This window comes from Daldinia loculata (assembly GCF_022478755.1).
Source record: "Daldinia loculata strain CBS 113971 unplaced genomic scaffold F4817scaffold_38, whole genome shotgun sequence".
Classification (NCBI taxonomy): Eukaryota; Fungi; Ascomycota; class Sordariomycetes; order Xylariales; family Hypoxylaceae; genus Daldinia; species Daldinia loculata.
In genome coordinates this window covers 96,515-114,645 of record NW_026054892.1, presented here as the reverse complement: position 1 = coordinate 114,645, position 18,131 = coordinate 96,515, and the positions used below count along the sequence as shown (strand labels likewise).

Sequence of the window (18,131 nt, the reverse complement as noted above, 5' to 3'; positions counted from 1 at the left end):
CTTGTTTTCAGTTCCTAACAAGCTTTTCTAAAGCTATATTACATCTGAGACCGCAGCTACATCCTGAACTTTCTTTGTGGCATTATATTTTGAATATTTCAGTAATACAGAAGATTGTGGTTGACATCCCTAATCTCACATCAACGTGGTTAATCTTGCACACGTTTAAGCAAATTCATTCTAAAGGAAAAGCTCAGAGATTTTCATGAAGTTTTGAAAGCAGTTATAACTTAATCTGTCATCTCAACAGGAGTATAGTGAAGGTTAGTTAATAGAATCTGTCAAAGCCTAACTATAAATACTTAATCATTCCAATTATGAAGATTTTCAACTGCATACAAGCCATTGGCGTTTCAATGCCGCTTCAGGTAGTCCTCTGAAAAGAACCATGAATCAAAGGAACCAAACTCAATATACATAAGATTGCTAGATAAAAATAACCCAACAAGATACCTTCTCAAGAGTTTGGAGTACGAGATAACTAAGAACTTGGAGAATATAATAACCAAATTTGACTATTAAAACTAATATCAAGAACATCATCTTGAAAAGCAAGCATGATATTTACTATGTTTGTATCAAGCACTTCTAGTTTGCAGATGGAATCCCTTTCACTGCTTCCATGTCTTCAAACTTTGCTCGATACAAGGTATATATTAATCTCTTCCGTAGTCTAGGTAGTCCAGTTGTGTTTCACTTTTACTTCCATTCTAGAACAGATAAACTTTGTCGCACTCTTATAATATATGGCATTCATAGTGACGAGCTGCTTATTCTAGCCAGCATAGATAGTATATTAGGTTTATCAACCCTTTCGAAATAGCCATACTGCTGAATATACTTCAGCTCCCAGGTTTAGGGGTAATGGTTTATGGGGATCAAGTACCTCCTTCACCTGTACCTGGGTACCCGGTGCATGTGTCACGGATCCAGCCCTACTGAGTGAGCTCACTGCATTACCTACTTCCCTATGAGCTAAGCATCTACCTACCTTATAAGGTAATCTATCCAGTATACGTACCATGACTCAAACTTACAATCTTGATGATACACTGTTACATACACTCAGATCTTTGCCCTCTTATTTGACTGATCGTACACGGTACGTGACAGTTACAGAATTTCTTAGCTATCAGTTGTCAACACCATCAAAATGTCCGTCCACATATTGGCTGACGCGTTAACAATATCCATTCAAAGTGACTCAGGAACATCACTACACAGTAACGTACATTTGGGCAGGTAGTCCTGGTAGGCCCACTGGACACAAACAAAATAATCATCATCATCATACTAGGTTAGGTCCTTACGCACCTTAATCGTACCTATGTACATATTATGTTCGTACCTACAGTTGTACCAGTGACTCCTATGGTAGTCGTCACTATCATCCATGTGCATTGACCCCCCTTCCCCCCCTATTAGTATATAAACACCCGATGCCTGTCGCCTCTTCAGCTTTTTTATTCTTTCCTACTTACACTCTGCAGTACAGACGAGCACTCCATCAGATAACTCTTTCTTCTGCCAATATCGCAAGCACTGGTCTTAATAACCACCAACCTTATTCAACACCCTGCGTTGCCATCAAAGCAATCAACCGTCTATACCTCAGGCTCATCACTATTGTCACTCGAGAGAAGGCTAGCACGCTTCCAAACAATGGCGAATAAAAGTTCAATGGGTTACAAGAAGGGATCGCGGGAGAACCCTATTTCTCTCGATGATGATCCTACCTCGGATCACAGCCAACATGGGCAGAGCCGCGGTGGTGCAGGTTCCAAGCAATCAACCACCTATTCCCAACATGGCCAAGGCAAGGGCAAGTCAACGGCTTCTACCTCCAGCCATCAGAAGAAACAGTCTGCTTCTGTCTCCGGAACTCGCCACGAACGTAAGTCTTCTATGTTAGAATACTATTTAAACGAATTGACTAGGTACTGACGATCTATCAGCTTGGAGATATGGCCCATCCGACGAAGATTTCTTCGCCCCGGAAGCTCGGCCGCGAGGTGACGGCAACTATGGCGCATACCTTCTACGACAAAAGCTGCGCAACGGTTCCGAAGCTAAAGAAGAAAAGGACCCCCTAGACATGTCGGAAGAGGATGAGGCATGGTTAGTAGGCATCGACAGTGACGAGGACGAAGAAATTAAGCCTAAGAAACGGGGAAAGAAGCAGAAGGGGCCTGCCCAGAAGCGGTGGAAGCCTGCTCGGGAGCCCAAGGTTAGCAGCTCCAAAGCAATGGACCATTTGATGGCTCGAGTGACAGATAAGAGCCGACGGGATGATTGAGCAAGCAAGAAATGAGATCTTGGGAACATTAGGGGTGGGTCTACACATTGATAGTAGAGCCATAAACAACACCTGGCGAAAGAGTTGTGGGACAATATAAAATGTTCATGCCACGAAGATGTCATAATGGCTTAAGTACCTAAAGTAATATTAAGACTGCTAATGAGGCTCTTTCCACACCACTTTATATGAGGAGGCATTAAGTATTGCTCAGAAGGATAACATATGCTATCTAGCATTATATTTCCTAGCTATACCTTTCAATAAACGGGTATTAAAGACTTTGAGGCTTGCATACCGCCTGATATGTATCAAACTTCAGGCCTCAAATTTATTCTATGCTACACCGGCTAATACCCAACACAGCAAATCTATATTCACCGATTACTTTAGATAAATCCTGGTACTGGTACTGGTACTGGTACTGGTACTGGTACTTTGCACACCTACCATGTAACTAAGCTTCTAACCTAATATTCAAATTCAAAGGTTTTCATTAACAGGTACCTACCTAGGTAGGTAGTTGCCTAATTCCTAAGGAAATTGCCCTGTATTATGCCTTTCTAATCCACAAGGAAGGTAAGAAGGCCGGGGGCATTTATCTCATTACGCGTACTTTCCTCAGAAAGTTGCCGTGACTACCTTGTCGCGCCTACCTCAACGTAGTTACCTTGCCGTAACTGCCTTAAGTACCTGTTTCAACGGTACAAAATATGTGCGTTACTAGGACAATATTTCGAATCGTATTGGCGCGTGCACCGCCAAAGAGCGTTCCTGCCTCTAAATGTGTATTAAAACCTTTATCCTACTCTCGTATAAATATCTAACCCTCCTGATCTTTTCACACTTCCGTCTTCTCAATTTCTTTTTTATTTCTTCATCACATAACCAACATTAACATAACACATTAACATGTCCTCTACTAAATGACTTCTAACATTATAATTTTCACTTCGACTTTATTTCCACCCCTTCATCATACTATTCAAACAGTTAAAGCACCCAACAGCCGCATACAAAAATCCTTAAGGTTTCACTAACAACCAAACACATCTTAAATACCTACATTATAACCAGTAAATAAACTTACACCAATTAACTTTCATCACCATTTGAAGCCTCTCATAGCAACGGCTGAATCCCAACCTCACAGCCCTCGTTGTCTCTATAGGCGAGGCTCTCCCTATCCCCTCCCCAGGGGCCTCTCCTTCGGCGGTTGGCGCGACCAAGGGGGTGAACAGTAAGTACCAAACCTAGTGGAAGCAATGCATCAGGACCTAATTTACATTGACAGATGATGGCAATAGCTGGGTGCCGATTTTAATGCGGTCAAGACATCAATGTTGTAGCCCACACCAGCAGTGTTCAAGGCGAGGTCGTTCTCTTGAACAAGCCAGTCTTTACGCCACCTTCCCAGGATAGCCAATTGTGGAAGAATATCCACAAGATATACAATCTTGTTCAAGCCGACGTCCACATAGGTCCCATGCTCTGCAAGAATGGTCTAGATTTTGATTTCTACGCATTAAGACGCGCTATAGAAGCTTTATTTCAACCAGTTAATTCCTTTCCCCCTCCACTTTTAAAATCATCATTACTCTATTCAAACAACAAATACTACTTATTATTATTATTGCAACTACTTTTGCAATCCATTATTATCATTAAATTATTTCCTAGCATGGATCAAGGTATGTCTCTTAACCTAGACAAGTTGTTATACTATTGCTATGTATAGGTTGCCGGCTGACAATTTGCTTACTTTCAGGAGACTATTACATAACAGCCCCCAATTCCAATACAACTCAAGGTGCTGTTAATATCATGCCCGTAACAATCAATAATATAGTTGCAACTAAATCTATAGCTGTGTTGGCACCAGACTACCATGGCTGCTATGGATGTACATGGACAATGGGCCAGGTGTTCCAACAGTTACGGTCAGGTCATAACGTTTAAAGATGCATCTTACAGGCTGTTATAAATGTGGCAAGCAAGTTTGCGAGTTTTTATTTATATTCCGGGAGCCGGCTGAGGTTTTCATGGTTCGGTTCATCACAGGACTAGATGGGTTCGTCAACAGGCATGGAACACTATGGTTGGGAATTGGCCAAGGAAGGAGATCATGTTGGACGATTCAAACAAACGGTTGATTCGGTTAACTAGTTCCAATGTTCGGGTTCTTCAAGTAATTGGGAACTTGACGCCAATTGATACGAGATGCCTTTTCTACCAGCATTAATACAAAATGAGTAGTAATAATACTGCAACTCAGAAATTCATTTTTACTCCTTTCTCATCAAATCAACATGACCTTATCAGTTTTCAATGGCTACAATATCTATCAGGTTAGCCGGTTACCGATTAGAAATTGAAAGAGGTAATATTTGATCAACCAACATGGTGAGTTTATTATGATACGCGGTTATCATTACGTAGTTGGCTGACAGGGGGGATATAAATACAACAGGTGACGTTAAAGCCAGTCGATGGGATGATGATGAGGGTAAAGTTGGCGTAGTATAGCTATAGAGCTAAGGTGGCACGACGTAGTCGTAGATACTAAGGCATACCCGTTTCTGTTCGGATGAGATTTTTGAACGCCAATGTCAAAAATGTTTCTGTCCTAGCAACCGCTATGTGGAACAATGCTATTCCCTTGGGTTGTCACGATTCTCATGCAATAGTTTGGTGGCCGTGTATCGTGATAGGACGATCAGAGACCATTTCCTAACTCAAATAACTGATTTGTTCTTACAATTAACCTTCGTATTGTGATTACTACAACAACATATCCAAAAATCAACTTGAAATCATAAAAAAGAGTTAAATCATTTTTTGTACACTATTGACCTTGGAATTCTCCCTTTACAAGCAGGCAATTAAGTAGAAAGTAAATATGTTTCCCCTTAAACAAACTACCTAGTTCTACTTTTCAAGAAAGCCATTTGCGAAATAAGCATACCTATTAAACATACCTATTAAGCAAATCTTAGTTGCATGAGCTTGGAAAAAGGAAAGATTACCTAATATATGACTTTAAGACCCCGATTATCAGATTGTTGACATTACATCTCCAATAATGTAACAATATATAACAAGTATTTTTCACCACATAGTAATTGATAATACGATAGGTATCGGTGGTTATTATTTCAATACTTTCACCATTTAAGTCAAATTTGACTTAAGCTTAACAGGACGTGAAGTTTTACAAGGTATAGAAACTTCAGTTAACTAGATTTATCCTTTTGGTATGTTTATTACTATGTATAAGCAATCCATCACCAGCAAACTAGTAGAGAAACTTGAGACAAATACACCACTGACTTAACAATATAAATATCAGGCCAAGAGATATATTTTGCAGGTCTAAAATGGTCCAAGCCAGCATTTCTTGGGAAATATACTTCTGAAAGCTCCGTTCTAACTTCATTTCCATCTTAAACTCAGATATTACCGCTAATTATAAGCCCAGGTCTAAGGTTTATTCTATAGACTATCTCTTGAACAACCTCTCGTAAAAATTCAACCAAAGAAACTAAATTCACTCCGTATATGCCGAACTATAGTCAAGATAGTGTATATTAAAGATATCATTATAAACTCCCAAATGTCACAAGATTAATGGTATCGAGGCCGACTCTATACAGAGTGATCGTTGCTCAGTATATTATTATACAAAACTACCTGTAGACTGCTATTTATTTTTGCCGGTATATTACTACGTGTTAAACCTATCGATATCATGAAAATTGGAGATAATAACACTCTTGTGAGGGTCAAACATTGAATAACAACATTGACTATTGCCGAATTTCGGCATTTCGGTCTTCTGTTTGTTTTCTATATTGCTCACGGCAACTCCTACTCTGTCATCACGGACCTATCCCTACTAAGTGAGCTGGCTCACTCTCTTACTCAATCAGTTCAGCATCCATGGGGTGATATTTTACTTTACGTACCTAGGTACTGTAGGTCATACTTACAGCTGCTTAGATATTACAACCTTCGTATGACTAACAGTACCTAGTACGTATTATCATTCCCGCCCACTGATCGAGTCATCTTATCCATAGTCAGCCAAATGATTCCTTGGAATCCGGTACGTATCTGAAATACTCTGGAGAAGTAGGTACCTAGGTACGTATAAACGTCGTTCGTAATCGTGAGTTGTTCAAGTCGGGTAGCTACTAGTATTGATTGTCTAGAATCACTGACGATGGTACCATAAGTACGAACCTTCATTGCAGCCGCCCAATAACTTATCTTTGCAAGCTCATGACATACTAGTATAGTACCTAGGTACATACCCTTTTACCAAACTCATTGTCGCCTTCTGACAATCGTTTGGTATAATCGTTACTACCTCCTAGCGACTTTCCTGACCCACTATGTCTAACAGCCTTCTAATAAGTCTCCTGATTCATCATGTTTGCCCCCTCGATATGCGATTCCATCCTCGAGTCGGCAGCTGGTATGGTCCATGCACATGCCTTGAGCTGGATAACTCGTAGCAAACTTCTCGCTTGCCATAGTAATGGGTAGTATACATGTCATGATATCTACTAGTCTAGGTGTTAGGTTCGTACGTACCTATGTAGGTACGTAAGGTACGAACATACTGATAGGTGGTACGTACAGGCCATTAGAAATCTATATAAACATCGGACATCCCCCAGCCAGTAGCTCAATTCCAGTCTTTCTCTCTCATCATAGAACAAGTACAACCTGCTTCTTCTTCACTGGTGCCTCAACCATCCAACTGGCATACTACTCCATCATCACAAAGCCACACCTACCTTGTGCAATAACCCTTTCTACTCTACTACTCTTACTACCTCCCAAGAGATCAACAAGCATCCATCATCATGCCTCGCGATCTTAAGAAGGGCTCATCGGTAAGACCGATTGCACGAGATGACGATGACGTCTTTGCCCCTTCACAGGGGAGCCGAAGTATGTACATTGCATTGTTCCCCACGATTTGAATTGATGATTTTCTAACAATATTTTACAGAGGGTGCAGGAAAGTCACGGAAGCACTCGAAGAAGTCCGCACAGGACTATGACTCTGATGAGTCTGATTCTGACTCTGAGTTCTACAAACCTACCCAACGAGAGCTTAGAGAGAATGGCGTACTCAAGTACAAACCTCGCGCTATGGATCACCTTATGGTGAAAGTAGCAGGAGTCAACATCAACGATGAATCCGACTCGGACTCCGACAAGGTCAAGAAAGCCAAGAAGGCCAAGAAGGCCCTGAAAGAAGAGGCCGACAAACAGGCTCTGAAGAGACTCGAGCGTCAGGAAGCAAAGGCACACCGGGAAGCTATGAAACAGTTTGCTCAGGCTGCAGACTCTGATTCCGACTCGTACAAGGCCAAGAAGGCCAAAAGTGACAGAAAGGCCATGAAGGAAGAGGCCAACAAGCTGGCCCTGCAGAAGCTCGAGCGTCAGGAAGCAAAGGCACACCGGGAAGCTATGAAACAGTTTGCCCAGGCTGAAGACTCCGAACTCGAGAAGCCTTCGAAGAAGAAGGGTAGCAAGTACCATTCTCGGGCTGCAGACTCCGAGTCCGAACTTGAGAAACCCACTAAGAAGAAGGGAAAGTCCATGTGGTCAAAGTGGATGTAATGAAGGGCCTTGAGACGCAAGGTCTTCAGGCGATACAGGGACATCTCAACAGGTAAGCTATTAACCATACAAGATTACTTAATAATACAAATACTAACTCTATAGATGAACCTTGGGACTAGTTGGCTCAACCCAACTATCGGCAGGACTCGGTGGCCAATGGTATTGCGGTGCTTTGTTTTCTTTGCGGTGGATCGAGGGCATGAAGGTTGTGCGAGGACAGGAATCGGGATAGGTCCTGATCTTCACGAGGACGGGATAAGTCAGACATCACTGCTATGTTCTTGACTATGGCACTCCGACACTACATCTATTTCTTTGCTGGTTGAGGCTATTTTCGTGTTACTTTACACATCAGATAGACCTCACCATATAAATCAACACCCCTCTCATTATACAGTCCCATTCCATAAACACCGTGTGATCTAATGTGAAGTGATATGCATTAATGTAGGTTATATTATATAACTATTATGCATAAGGTACCTGTTAAAAGCTTTCCCTTTGGATAACCTTCTTGATTAGAACAATTTTAGCAGTGTGGGTTCACCGGTTGTGGGTGATAGTCCCTCAATTTGACGTAACGGCTGTTATATCGAATATTTCCCCGCTTGAGACTTAACATATTGTAGTAACTATATCTCTACAACTCGTCTTGCTTCGATAATATAGAGATTTATCCTCGTTAAGTTGTACATGCCCCTATCTTACGTAATCGTGGCAGGTAAAATCGTCGCAGGATATTTAACAGCGCACAAATGGACCTAATTAAACGAACCTAATTGAATGAACTTGGGTAGAACCTCCGATTGCCTGGTAATTTCTGAAATACTAGAGTACCATCATAGGTAGGGTTACTTTTTAAATTTATAATTGCTTGAAGCACATATTGTAAGTCTTAGGTGGTAGACTTTTGAGTTGAGCCTCAAGGTTGAAGTGAAGTGAATTGGTCCTATTTTTAAATTACGGGCCGGCCTGCAATTCTCCACACCGCCTAGGTACATCAGCCACGGTAAAAGTCAGCCACAGCTTCCTAGCTTATCGGCAGAAAAAAAAAAGTTCTGAAGATTAAAGTTATCAGTCGGAAAAGTTCACATTTAATCGCAATCAGCAATCAGCCAACCAAATACAACAATTCCCAATTGAAACCACAACTATGGGTAAGAGCAAGCTGAAAGTTGCCCTTGCGGCAGAGAAGGGAGTTGACTTCAAGAAATTGAAGGAAAAGAAGAAACATAAGGAAAGAGTTAAGAAGAGGCAGGAGAGAGAACCTAAGAATGGTGGGGCTGCTGATGAAGACGATAACGACTGGGAAGGTGTCAATGAAGACGAGGACGAGGTTGAAGGTGGCGCGGGACTCATAGACGACGAGGCCGAAGAAGATGATGACGAGGACGAAAATATCGACCTCGCCGCCTTAGATGAAAGCGATAGCTCCGACTCGTCGATAGATCTCGAGGAAAAGATAGAGCGCCCGCGAAAATCTGTATTAAAAGCGAAGAACGCTAAGGCAAATGGAAAGAAGATTGCCGACGAAGATGAAGATGAAGAAGAGGATGAGGAGGAAGACGACGAAGACATACCAATGTCCGATCTAGAAGATCTACCTGACGACGAGAAGGAAGACCTTGTCCCACACTCACGCCTCACCATCAACAACACCTCCGCACTCCTCGCCTCTCTAAGCCGCATATCCATACCCACCGACAAATCAGTCCCCTTCGCAACACATCAAAGCATAGTCAGCATTGAGCCCACCGCCGGCAGCATCGAGGACATCCAAGATGACCTAAAACGCGAACTCGCCTTCTACGCGCAAAGCCTTGACGCCGCAAAGCGCGCGCGCGCACTACTCAAGGCCGAAGGAGTCCCGTTCTCGCGACCAACCGACTACTTCGCCGAGATGGTCAAGGACGACGGACACATGGAGAAGGTCAAGGCGAAACTAGTCGAGGATGCGAGCGCCAAGAAGGCCTCCGCCGAGGCCCGCAAGCAGCGCGATCTCAAGAAGTTCGGCAAGCAGGTCCAAGTCGCTAAGCTCCAGGAGCGGCAGAAGGAAAAGCGCGAGACGCTCGAGAAGATCAAGACGCTCAAGAGGAGTGAGTGCCTCTATGAATTTTATTAATGTTTACTTTGCTATGTTTTCACTATACTAACAATATTCTCCAGAACGCCAAGAATCATCCGGCGACCTCGGCACCACCGAGGCGGATCTCTTTGACGTTGGCGTCGATAACGAGATAAGTAAGCACAATGCCCAGCGTGCCTTTTCACGTGGCAAGGACGGAGAGCGTGCCGGTCCCAAGCGCCAGAAGAAGAACGAGAAGTACGGCTTCGGCGGCAAGAAGCGCCACGCCAAGTCTGGCGATGCCGTCAGCTCTGGCGACCTGAGCTCCTTCAACGCTCGCAAGATGAAGGCTGGTGGCGCGAGGGGTGGAAAGCCGGTTAAGCCACGTCTAGGCAAGAATCGGAGGAACGCGGGCGCTGGTAAGCGGTAGTGTATGAATAGGGGGGTTGAGCTGTTTGTGGCAAGGGATAGGGAGAAGTCAGATTTCGGACTTGGGATAAAAGCATAATTGTAGTAGAGATACCAAAGTAGCCTCACAAATCAAGGAGTTATATCTACGGAAAGAGAATTCATCTTGATCTGCATTGAAAATCTTGTCATTTACTTGATTAATTGTATAAACGTGCATTATACACTGTTTCGGAGTATTGTCTCTCGTGCGTAATGGCTAGTCTAAGCGCGTCTATACCATATGCAAAAGCCCAGTGTTACAGCCAGTAGTCTGCAGAATGATGCTCTTTTCAATATATACGAGCCCTCCTAGATCATACATGACTTCCATCTACTTGCGTTTAGAAATCCTCTTCTGCGCCCTAAGCTCCTTCTTCATCCTAGCATCCACAATCTTATACCTGCCCTTAACACCCTTAGGTCGGCCTTTGATACCTCTATTCAGACCCCTAGCGACGACCAGCTTAGCAGGCTGCCTGTTAGGCTTCTTCTTGGCAGCCTTAGCCAGCAGCTTGGAGATGCTATCGGCCTTCTCCTTCTCCGTCATACCCTCCTCGCTAGCTAGCAGATCCGACTTCTTCTTGATCTTCTCGAGGCGCTGCGCCGCCTTGAACTTCTTGCGCGCCTTGGCCTCGCGGACCTTCTTGATGGGTCGCGCGTTCAGTGCGCGCGTCTTCTCTTTGATGGCAGCTGCTGCGGCCTTCGTGATAGGCTTTTGTGGCCTGTCATGTTTGCCCTCGTCGTCTATAAACCAGTCAGGTAGACCGTCGCGATCCCGGAAGGCCCGCTTGTTAAAGCCGTCATCTATTACGTCGTAGTTAGTCTTTTCGCCTGTGGCGAGTTGATGCGCGAGCGTCATAGCTTCAGCGGTGATGATGTCGATATCTATTATACTTGTTAGCATATGATGTTGCGGGGTATAGAGGATACATCATTCTTACCCAGTGTCCCATCAGCTCGGCGTTTGTCTTCGTCTTCCCAGCGTTCCTCCAGATCTTGATCTTGTTTGACAACTTCAAATCCATCCTGATCATCTTCAGATTCGGACGGCACCTCAACCTTAGCTTTCTTTGACTTTTCCTTTTTGGCCTTCGTCTTCTCCTTTGTTATAGTTACCGGTTTCTGAACTTTGGAGCACTCGTCCTCGTCTATGTCCATTTCATCATCAAGGATACCTGGTATATCTTTGAAGATATCCTGACTGAAGAAATTCGCGGCTCGTTTTGAAAGCCCGCCGGATCCCGCCGGTTGGTTATCTAAATCAGTGAGGAGCGGTTTTGAGGGCTCCGAGTCATCATCGTCAGAATCGTCACTGCTGTCCTCATCCAGCTCGCCATCGTCGCTGGACTGTTGTTCGTCCGCTGACACTCCTTCCCACTCATCATCGTCGTGCTCTTGCCTGGCTTTTTTCGCCCGGTATTTCGCGTCTGACTCTGCTTTCCGTTCCCTGTATTGATCGTACATGCTATCAAGTTCGCGTTCTAGACGGTCTTCCTCTTCATCCTCTTCGTCATCCGTTTCACCCGAAGATCCAATACCACTATCTCTGTCTTTCCTAGCCTCTGACTCACTAAGGATGGCCATTTTTCCTTTTACGATTTTATTGGCAGCTCCGTGTTTATCGATGGGCTTAAGAGCAAACATAGAGTCGGGACCAGCAGGACCATCTTGTTCCATACCGATATCCATAGGGGCAACCATGTGCAATTGCATCCGTACGATCTCCTTTTGCTTCTTCTCATTCTCTCTCCGTCGTTCACGTTTCTTCTTGGAGCTGTCTTTATCTTTCAATGCCTGCAACTCTTCCTGAATCTTCAATTCCTCGTCCATAGGTTCGACTTCCGCAACTTCCTCCTCGGGCTCGGCGGGTTTCGTGGTCTTCTTAGTCGGCAAACCGAAAGCCTCGCGGGCTTTTAATCTCCACTTCAGTAGAAGCTTGAATTCTCTCCGGCCTAAAACCTTCAAGTCTGCGCAACATATTCTAATTTCTTCCGTAGTGTCTGGCATTTTCTCCAACGCGGCGAGCGCCACATCGCCGTTGCGTGGTTGCTCGAAAGAGAGCTTATTATAGCTACCAAGTATAGCTATAGGATCAATAGTCTCGATGAATTGGCTTGCGGGGATCTCTTTGAACTGGGTATAGTCGCCCTCTTCATAACCTCCTCTCTTCCGCTTCTTTACCTCGGGCTTGAAGACCTTGGCCTCATTATTCGGGGCCTGCTCTGCCAGTTCGGCGAACACTGCACGTGGGTCGAGGAACCTCGGATCGAGATGTTTAGGAGCCTTGAAGCCACGACATACGACAAAGATTTCAGCGGAAACGTTTCTCGAAGACGGGGGTTTTGTCGACTCGACTTTGGTAAATAGTTGGTTGAAGACCCAGAGGAGTTTGTTGTACTCTTTCGACCTGAAAACCTTGGTAACGAATGTACCGCCCTCGATGAGAAACTCCGTTGCCAACTTCATAGACTGGAGAACTAGCTCTGCCTGGTTGAAGGAGTCCTGGACCCAAGCGGTACCAACGTTGGGAGCACCATCGTGAAGTACAGTATCAGCTTTCCACGTCTTTAAGTGCTGTCGGATTGTCGCACGGCACTTTTCGGTAGTAATATCGCTCTGGAAGGTTATGACCTTTGGAATAGGTTTGATCGGGGAGAGATCGACTCCAACAATAAGACTGTTCGCTGGCATAGCCTCTGCCGCTACCTGACACCATGACTGTATTACACTGTTAATTTGATAATTATCCTATCTCATATAGGGATATAACTTACTCCAGGAGCAGCACAGAGATCCAGAAGGACCTTACTCTTCTCGAGGAAACCATATTTTTTGTTCAGCTGGATTAACTTGAAAGCAGCTCGGGCTCGGTATCCCTTTTCCTTGGCTAGTTTATACCACTTATCAAGACGTCCCTTTCCGTGTTTCTTCTGAATCGCCATGTTGCTTCAAGAGGCCCTGAATTAGCCAAACGAACACGGCTTATGTTGAATCGACTATGAATGATTGTCGCTGGCGCAATCAGTTCATGTGTCCCGCATCAATCTTTGGAAATTTTCGAGGAATTATTTCTTTGATAAGCTTATCAGTGGATCGGAATTTTGATAAAAACTCTTGGCAGATTTATCGATGGCGCATTGACCAGTAACTATTTGTGTGAAGTTTTAGTCTCATACTGTGCTAGATGTACAAGGCAAAAGGAAATGGCGTTTATTGGCTGTCTTAGGGCTGTCGGTTACGGTTTTAGGTAATAGACGGTCCTAGCACCTGCCGCAATCATCTCAATTTTAGGTGTAAACACAGTACTAATAATGAGACCCACGCGTTAAACCCTGGTCTCTAAAAAACGTCATTGCCTTTTTGGGTCGTGTAAGTGGTTTTTCGTGTTCTCGCGTCTTTTCGCGGGCGTGTCTATGGATACTGTTCAAACTTCTTACCTCCGAAGCGGCCAGAATCCTTACCTACCATCTTGTTCCCTTGTTCCCCACCATTACAATTCACCTTGTTATCCTCTTCAAGTCAATCCAAGCTTATCTTAGTTACTTTCTTGTCTGTTATGTTAAATTGCCCCCATCTATCTTCTTGATACAGGTAGATATCTGGTTCCAAGGGTTTAAGGGCATTGGTGGCATTTGTCCTTCCTGTGGAGGCAAGTTGTGGACCTAGCAGAAGCAGAAGCAGAAGCAGAAGTAGAAGCAGAAGCTATAATGGCCGACGATGCATCAAATTCAAGGCTCCTCTCGCCTCCCAGGGTCATGAATGGTAAGGAGAGAAGAAACCCATCTATTACTCCCAGGAAGTTCCGACGGTTCTTCACTCCTCGCTCTCGAGTACCTACGCGTATCAGCCCGGCAAGAAAAGCTCTGAAGGATCTCGCCGCCCCTGAGTTGAACAATCGTTATCAGACGCCCGCTCCCTCTAGTCCATTAAGACCTTATTCGGAGGAACATATCCGGGACGAGAATGTCGATGCCGTGGATGTTCCAACACCCAAAAGACGGAAATTCAACCATACTCCCGATTCTTCGCCCTGTCGACCCCCTTTAATATACCAATCGAACCATGTTGGATTCGGAGCGTCACCGGATACCAGGCCAGCCCTGCTCAGCCCAATTAGGTCTATTCGTTCCAGTCAGGAGGATATCGATTTGGATAATGATGTTAGCGAGGATGAACTCCCATCATGGCCAACGCCAATGAGACGGCTCGCACCCTTGACAAGTCGCGGCTTTGCCGGTCAACTTGCGCAAAGACAACTGGGGGGGATGCCTCAGGCTGGACGTTCTTTCATGACATGCCCAGCCTCGGACTGGAGAATAGATGCTGCCGACTTTTACAGCAAGCCCGATGATGTTCATTCCTGTAATAGTCACGACGGTCAAGGCCGATGCATACCATTTTGCGCTGCCGCCTGTCACAAGAACAGCTTGACGGCAGTAGGAGATGAGGAAGGTCGAGTTCGTCTACTGGAGTCGTCCGGTAGTTCATCTGAACCATTCCGCAAGATTCATCTATGTTTCCAGGCCCATACGAATGCCATTATCGACTTGTCTTTCTCTGATGACGATTACCGTCTGGCTACTGCATCTGGCGATCAAACCGGAAGAGTTATAGATATGATGACACAAACTCCAATTGCGATTCTTCAACATCATACCGCCTCTCTGAAGCAAGTTCGTTTCCAACCGGGTAAATCCAATGGCAGTGTCCTCGCAACGTCTTCCCGCGACGGAAGTGTTCAAGTATGGGATCTTCGTTGCGCAGGGAAACCAGTGCAGGACATTTTAGCACCCGAGGAACGTGAGGTCGCTTTACGGTACCGGCGCCCAGCACCCAAGCAAGGTTGTGCTATCAATAGTCTATATCACGCTCATGTACGCACGTCACGTCAAGCTCAGCAGGCGTCAAACCTTGGACCTGGGGATATTCCATCGCATCGTGAGCTACCAAACCGAGTAGGTGATGTATCTGTTACAGCACTCCAGTTTTTACCCCCAGGACAAGAGCACTTGCTACTTACCGCATGTGAGGCGGATGCTTCTATCAAACTTTGGGATATCCGCGCCATACACTCGTCTCGCCAGAAGGTTCCCTCCCCATTATCTGTCACCGCTCCACCCTCTTCGCATCAGTATTGGAGACCCTTTGGGATTTCATCCCTAACACTCAATACCGATGCCTCTCGACTATATGCGGTGTGCAAGGACAATACTGTGTATGCTTATTCAACTGCCCATCTCATGTTAGGACACGCTCCGGAACTCTCTACGCGAAACGGCGAGCCGCCCCGACGACGACACAATGCGGTACCTCACCAAGGCCTAGGGCCGTTGTACGGGTTCCGACATCCGTCGTTTCATGCAACTAGCTTTTACGTCAAAGCCGCCGTCAGGCCAGCCCGTGACGGCAGGAGTGAACTTTTGGCCGTGGGGAGCAGCGACTCTTGTGCTATGTTGTTCCCTACACAAGAGCGATATTTCAGGGATGACCTTCTTGGTGCAATGGGCTCTCTAAGTCTAGAAGATTCTACGATAGCCGTTTCTCAGAAACAAGCGGTATCGAACTCGAGCTTCTCATCTACGGACTCGAATACCGTGCGTAGGTCGCTATTCCGGACTAATAGTACTGCCAATCTCTCTGCCAGACTCAACGATGATATACCAATTGTTCGGATGGGAGCGCCACTTGTTCGAGGACACGAAAGTGAAGTCGGCGCGTTGACTTGGACGAGCGAGGGTAAACTTGTGACGGTAGGCGACGACTACTTGATTCGGTGCTGGAGCGAAGGGAGAGAAGAGGCGGCGGACCTAAGGACAGGTGGTGAGACGGGTGGTCGACGTTGGGGATGCGGTTGGGCGGATGTTGGGGACGACTGGGATCAGCTCGATGACGACGAGTAAATGAAAGCAAGGTTAAGGTTATAGCATGGCGTCGGGTTGGAACTAGTCTTCAGCATTGAGCATTGCAGGCTCTGGATTATACCCCTATATTTGCTTTAGAGATTGGCGAATAAGCTCCTTTCTACGCATGAGTTCAGATTTAATGAGTCTTTTCAGTACTTGAAGAGCCAGCTTTTATGATTCGATGTTTGGTGTCTGTACCTTTCTGAAGAACGCTTTGTCTGCGTTTTAATGTGTATTTTCCTGTGGAGTGTATAAGTCATGAATGTAATGTACACTAGGACTACTCAAATGATGATCAAGGAATTAAAACAATAACGAAATACCTTTCCAGAGAACAGGTTGACCTCGAAATAGTCCGGTAATCTTCAAGTGCTATGCTACACAGTTATAGAAGAGTAGTCCAAGGCTAATTGCACAAGTATATACAAGCCCGGAGCCCAAGGATACCCCCTTTGTAAGCCCGGTCCTTCAAGTGTCAACATATTGCACTAAAGCATTCCCCAGTCAGCCTACCTACGCCTATGTTATAGTTGGAGGTTAGTCTATGTACGTCCACCATCAGTTGAGCAAGGCTCTCGTTATTAAACTACAAACAAGCAATGCTTTCTCTTATACGTCGAACTGCGATGCAATCTCATATAAGATGAACAAATCAAAGGCCAGATTAATAAAATTCGGTCAATCATGGGCACTCTACTTGATCCAATCAAGCCCTTAGCTTGCTGCTTGTAATTACCTTCTGCCTGTAGGGCTGCATGCAGACATACTATAAGCTGCTGTGACATGCAGCTATCGAATCAGAACGACGCTGATTATACGCGTGCAGCTGACGAACTGCCGGTTAGACATGCTGAAACAACTTGGCAAGTCCCTCCATATGTACCTAAGGTCTGCCCTTTAAACCCCAATGATATGTAGCTAAGCTTACCCGATCCTCCTCTCTTCCAGGGAGATCACATCATCATTACCAAAGACAGCAAAGTTCCAGAACCGGTTACCAACTGCTGTTGAACGATCCTACTGCAGCACTTGCATGGGAGAAGGGAAAAGAAAACGCGTTGCTGCGTTACTTCTCACCGCCAGTTTCTACAACCCGTTTGTTGCGCGTGTCGACAGTCGCTGTGGAGCTTCCCGCATCTACGTAGTCAGGATTGTGACGATGGCCGCAGGTTCCGTAGCCTGGAAAATAGATTGACGGGCGCCGCTGAGTGGACGGATAACTCGATAGGCCGCATATTCGAAGACCCGGAGCGGAGCAAGCCAATACGCTATTTTATTGTTCTCTTATTCTTACCCTCTTGTCTTATAGCGACTTGTGAGGTCATCCAACGAGTTTCTCTACGTTAGCACTTTCATACAGATGGACCGTCTATATACGTAAATCGAGAGGGCTAGCTCGTCATTATTAATAGCAACGCGTTACTTATTAGCTACAGCCTACGCCGAATAAGAAAATCGGGTGGTTGGGGGATCGGGATCTGATTCTCCTTGTTGGTTATTGGTCAATGGCTTTCCCCCGGCCAGGCTCCCCTGTCAGCATCCGCGACACAGCAAACTGTGGTAATGCGACGCGCGCGTATCAGCGCTATCTACGGGTTTGAACCGAAGAATATCGTGGTGCTTGGGCGAGAAGAGTAGAATTCGACAAACTCCCAGCTGGGCGTATCTTGGGAATACACCACATGGATAACCCGAGCGTGTTCCCGTGCGAGACGAAATCGTATAGTTTCTCCGTTGCTTGGCCTTAAGCTAAACCACTCTCTGACTTTGCGCCCCA

The 18,131-nt window shown here is 45.2% G+C and overlaps 5 protein-coding genes across 5 annotated transcripts; 4 read left to right on the top strand and 1 right to left on the bottom strand.

Moving 5' to 3' along the window:
• Positions 1-1,662: 1,662 nt before the first annotated feature.
• On the top strand, positions 1,663-2,296 carry F4817DRAFT_317622 (uncharacterized protein; the record flags this gene model as incomplete). Its single annotated transcript, XM_049300827.1, has 2 exons — positions 1,663-1,894; positions 1,956-2,296. 2 exons carry the CDS (start codon positions 1,663-1,665, stop codon positions 2,294-2,296), a joined length of 573 nt encoding a protein of 190 aa, XP_049157305.1.
• A 4,871-nt stretch (positions 2,297-7,167) lies between these two features.
• Positions 7,168-7,933, top strand: F4817DRAFT_317621 (uncharacterized protein; the record flags this gene model as incomplete). Its single annotated transcript, XM_049300826.1, has 2 exons — positions 7,168-7,255; positions 7,317-7,933. 2 exons carry the CDS (start codon positions 7,168-7,170, stop codon positions 7,931-7,933), a joined length of 705 nt encoding a protein of 234 aa, XP_049157304.1.
• Positions 7,934-8,895: 962 nt separating this feature from the next.
• On the top strand, positions 8,896-10,592 carry F4817DRAFT_343011 (Ebp2-domain-containing protein). Its single transcript, XM_049303976.1, has 2 exons — positions 8,896-10,032; positions 10,103-10,592. Exons 1-2 carry the CDS (start codon positions 9,090-9,092, stop codon positions 10,429-10,431), a joined length of 1,272 nt encoding a protein of 423 aa, XP_049157303.1. The 5' UTR covers positions 8,896-9,089; the 3' UTR covers positions 10,432-10,592.
• Positions 10,593-10,594: 2 nt separating this feature from the next.
• On the bottom strand, positions 10,595-13,585 carry F4817DRAFT_343010 (AdoMet-dependent rRNA methyltransferase spb-1). Its single transcript, XM_049303975.1, has 3 exons — positions 13,226-13,585; positions 11,393-13,169; positions 10,595-11,336 (listed from the first exon to the last, which is right to left on the bottom strand). Exons 1-3 carry the CDS (start codon positions 13,391-13,393, stop codon positions 10,783-10,785), a joined length of 2,499 nt encoding a protein of 832 aa, XP_049157302.1. The 5' UTR covers positions 13,394-13,585; the 3' UTR covers positions 10,595-10,782.
• Positions 13,586-13,723: 138 nt separating this feature from the next.
• On the top strand, positions 13,724-16,927 carry F4817DRAFT_343007 (WD40 repeat-like protein). The gene is made up of 2 exons (XM_049303974.1): positions 13,724-16,594; positions 16,678-16,927. The coding sequence occupies exon 1, from the start codon at positions 14,159-14,161 to the stop codon at positions 16,349-16,351; it is 2,193 nt and encodes a 730-aa protein (XP_049157301.1). The 5' UTR covers positions 13,724-14,158; the 3' UTR covers positions 16,352-16,594; positions 16,678-16,927.
• Positions 16,928-18,131: the final 1,204 nt, after the last annotated feature.

Excerpts from the sequence above, each read along its gene's own strand:
- F4817DRAFT_343011 (XM_049303976.1), top strand. The coding sequence starts at position 9,090 with ATGGGTAAGAGCAAGCTGAAAGTTGCCCTTGCGGCAGAGAAGGGAGTT. Across the intron at positions 10,033-10,102 it reads GATCAAGACGCTCAAGAGGA|AACGCCAAGAATCATCCGGC; the intron begins GTGAGTGCCTCT and ends AATATTCTCCAG.
- F4817DRAFT_343010 (XM_049303975.1), bottom strand. The coding sequence starts at position 13,393 with ATGGCGATTCAGAAGAAACACGGAAAGGGACGTCTTGATAAGTGGTAT. Across the intron at positions 13,170-13,225 it reads ATCTCTGTGCTGCTCCTGGA|TCATGGTGTCAGGTAGCGGC; the intron begins GTAAGTTATATC and ends AGTGTAATACAG. Across the intron at positions 11,337-11,392 it reads CCGAGCTGATGGGACACTGG|ATATCGACATCATCACCGCT; the intron begins GTAAGAATGATG and ends CAAGTATAATAG.
- F4817DRAFT_343007 (XM_049303974.1), top strand. The coding sequence starts at position 14,159 with ATGGCCGACGATGCATCAAATTCAAGGCTCCTCTCGCCTCCCAGGGTC.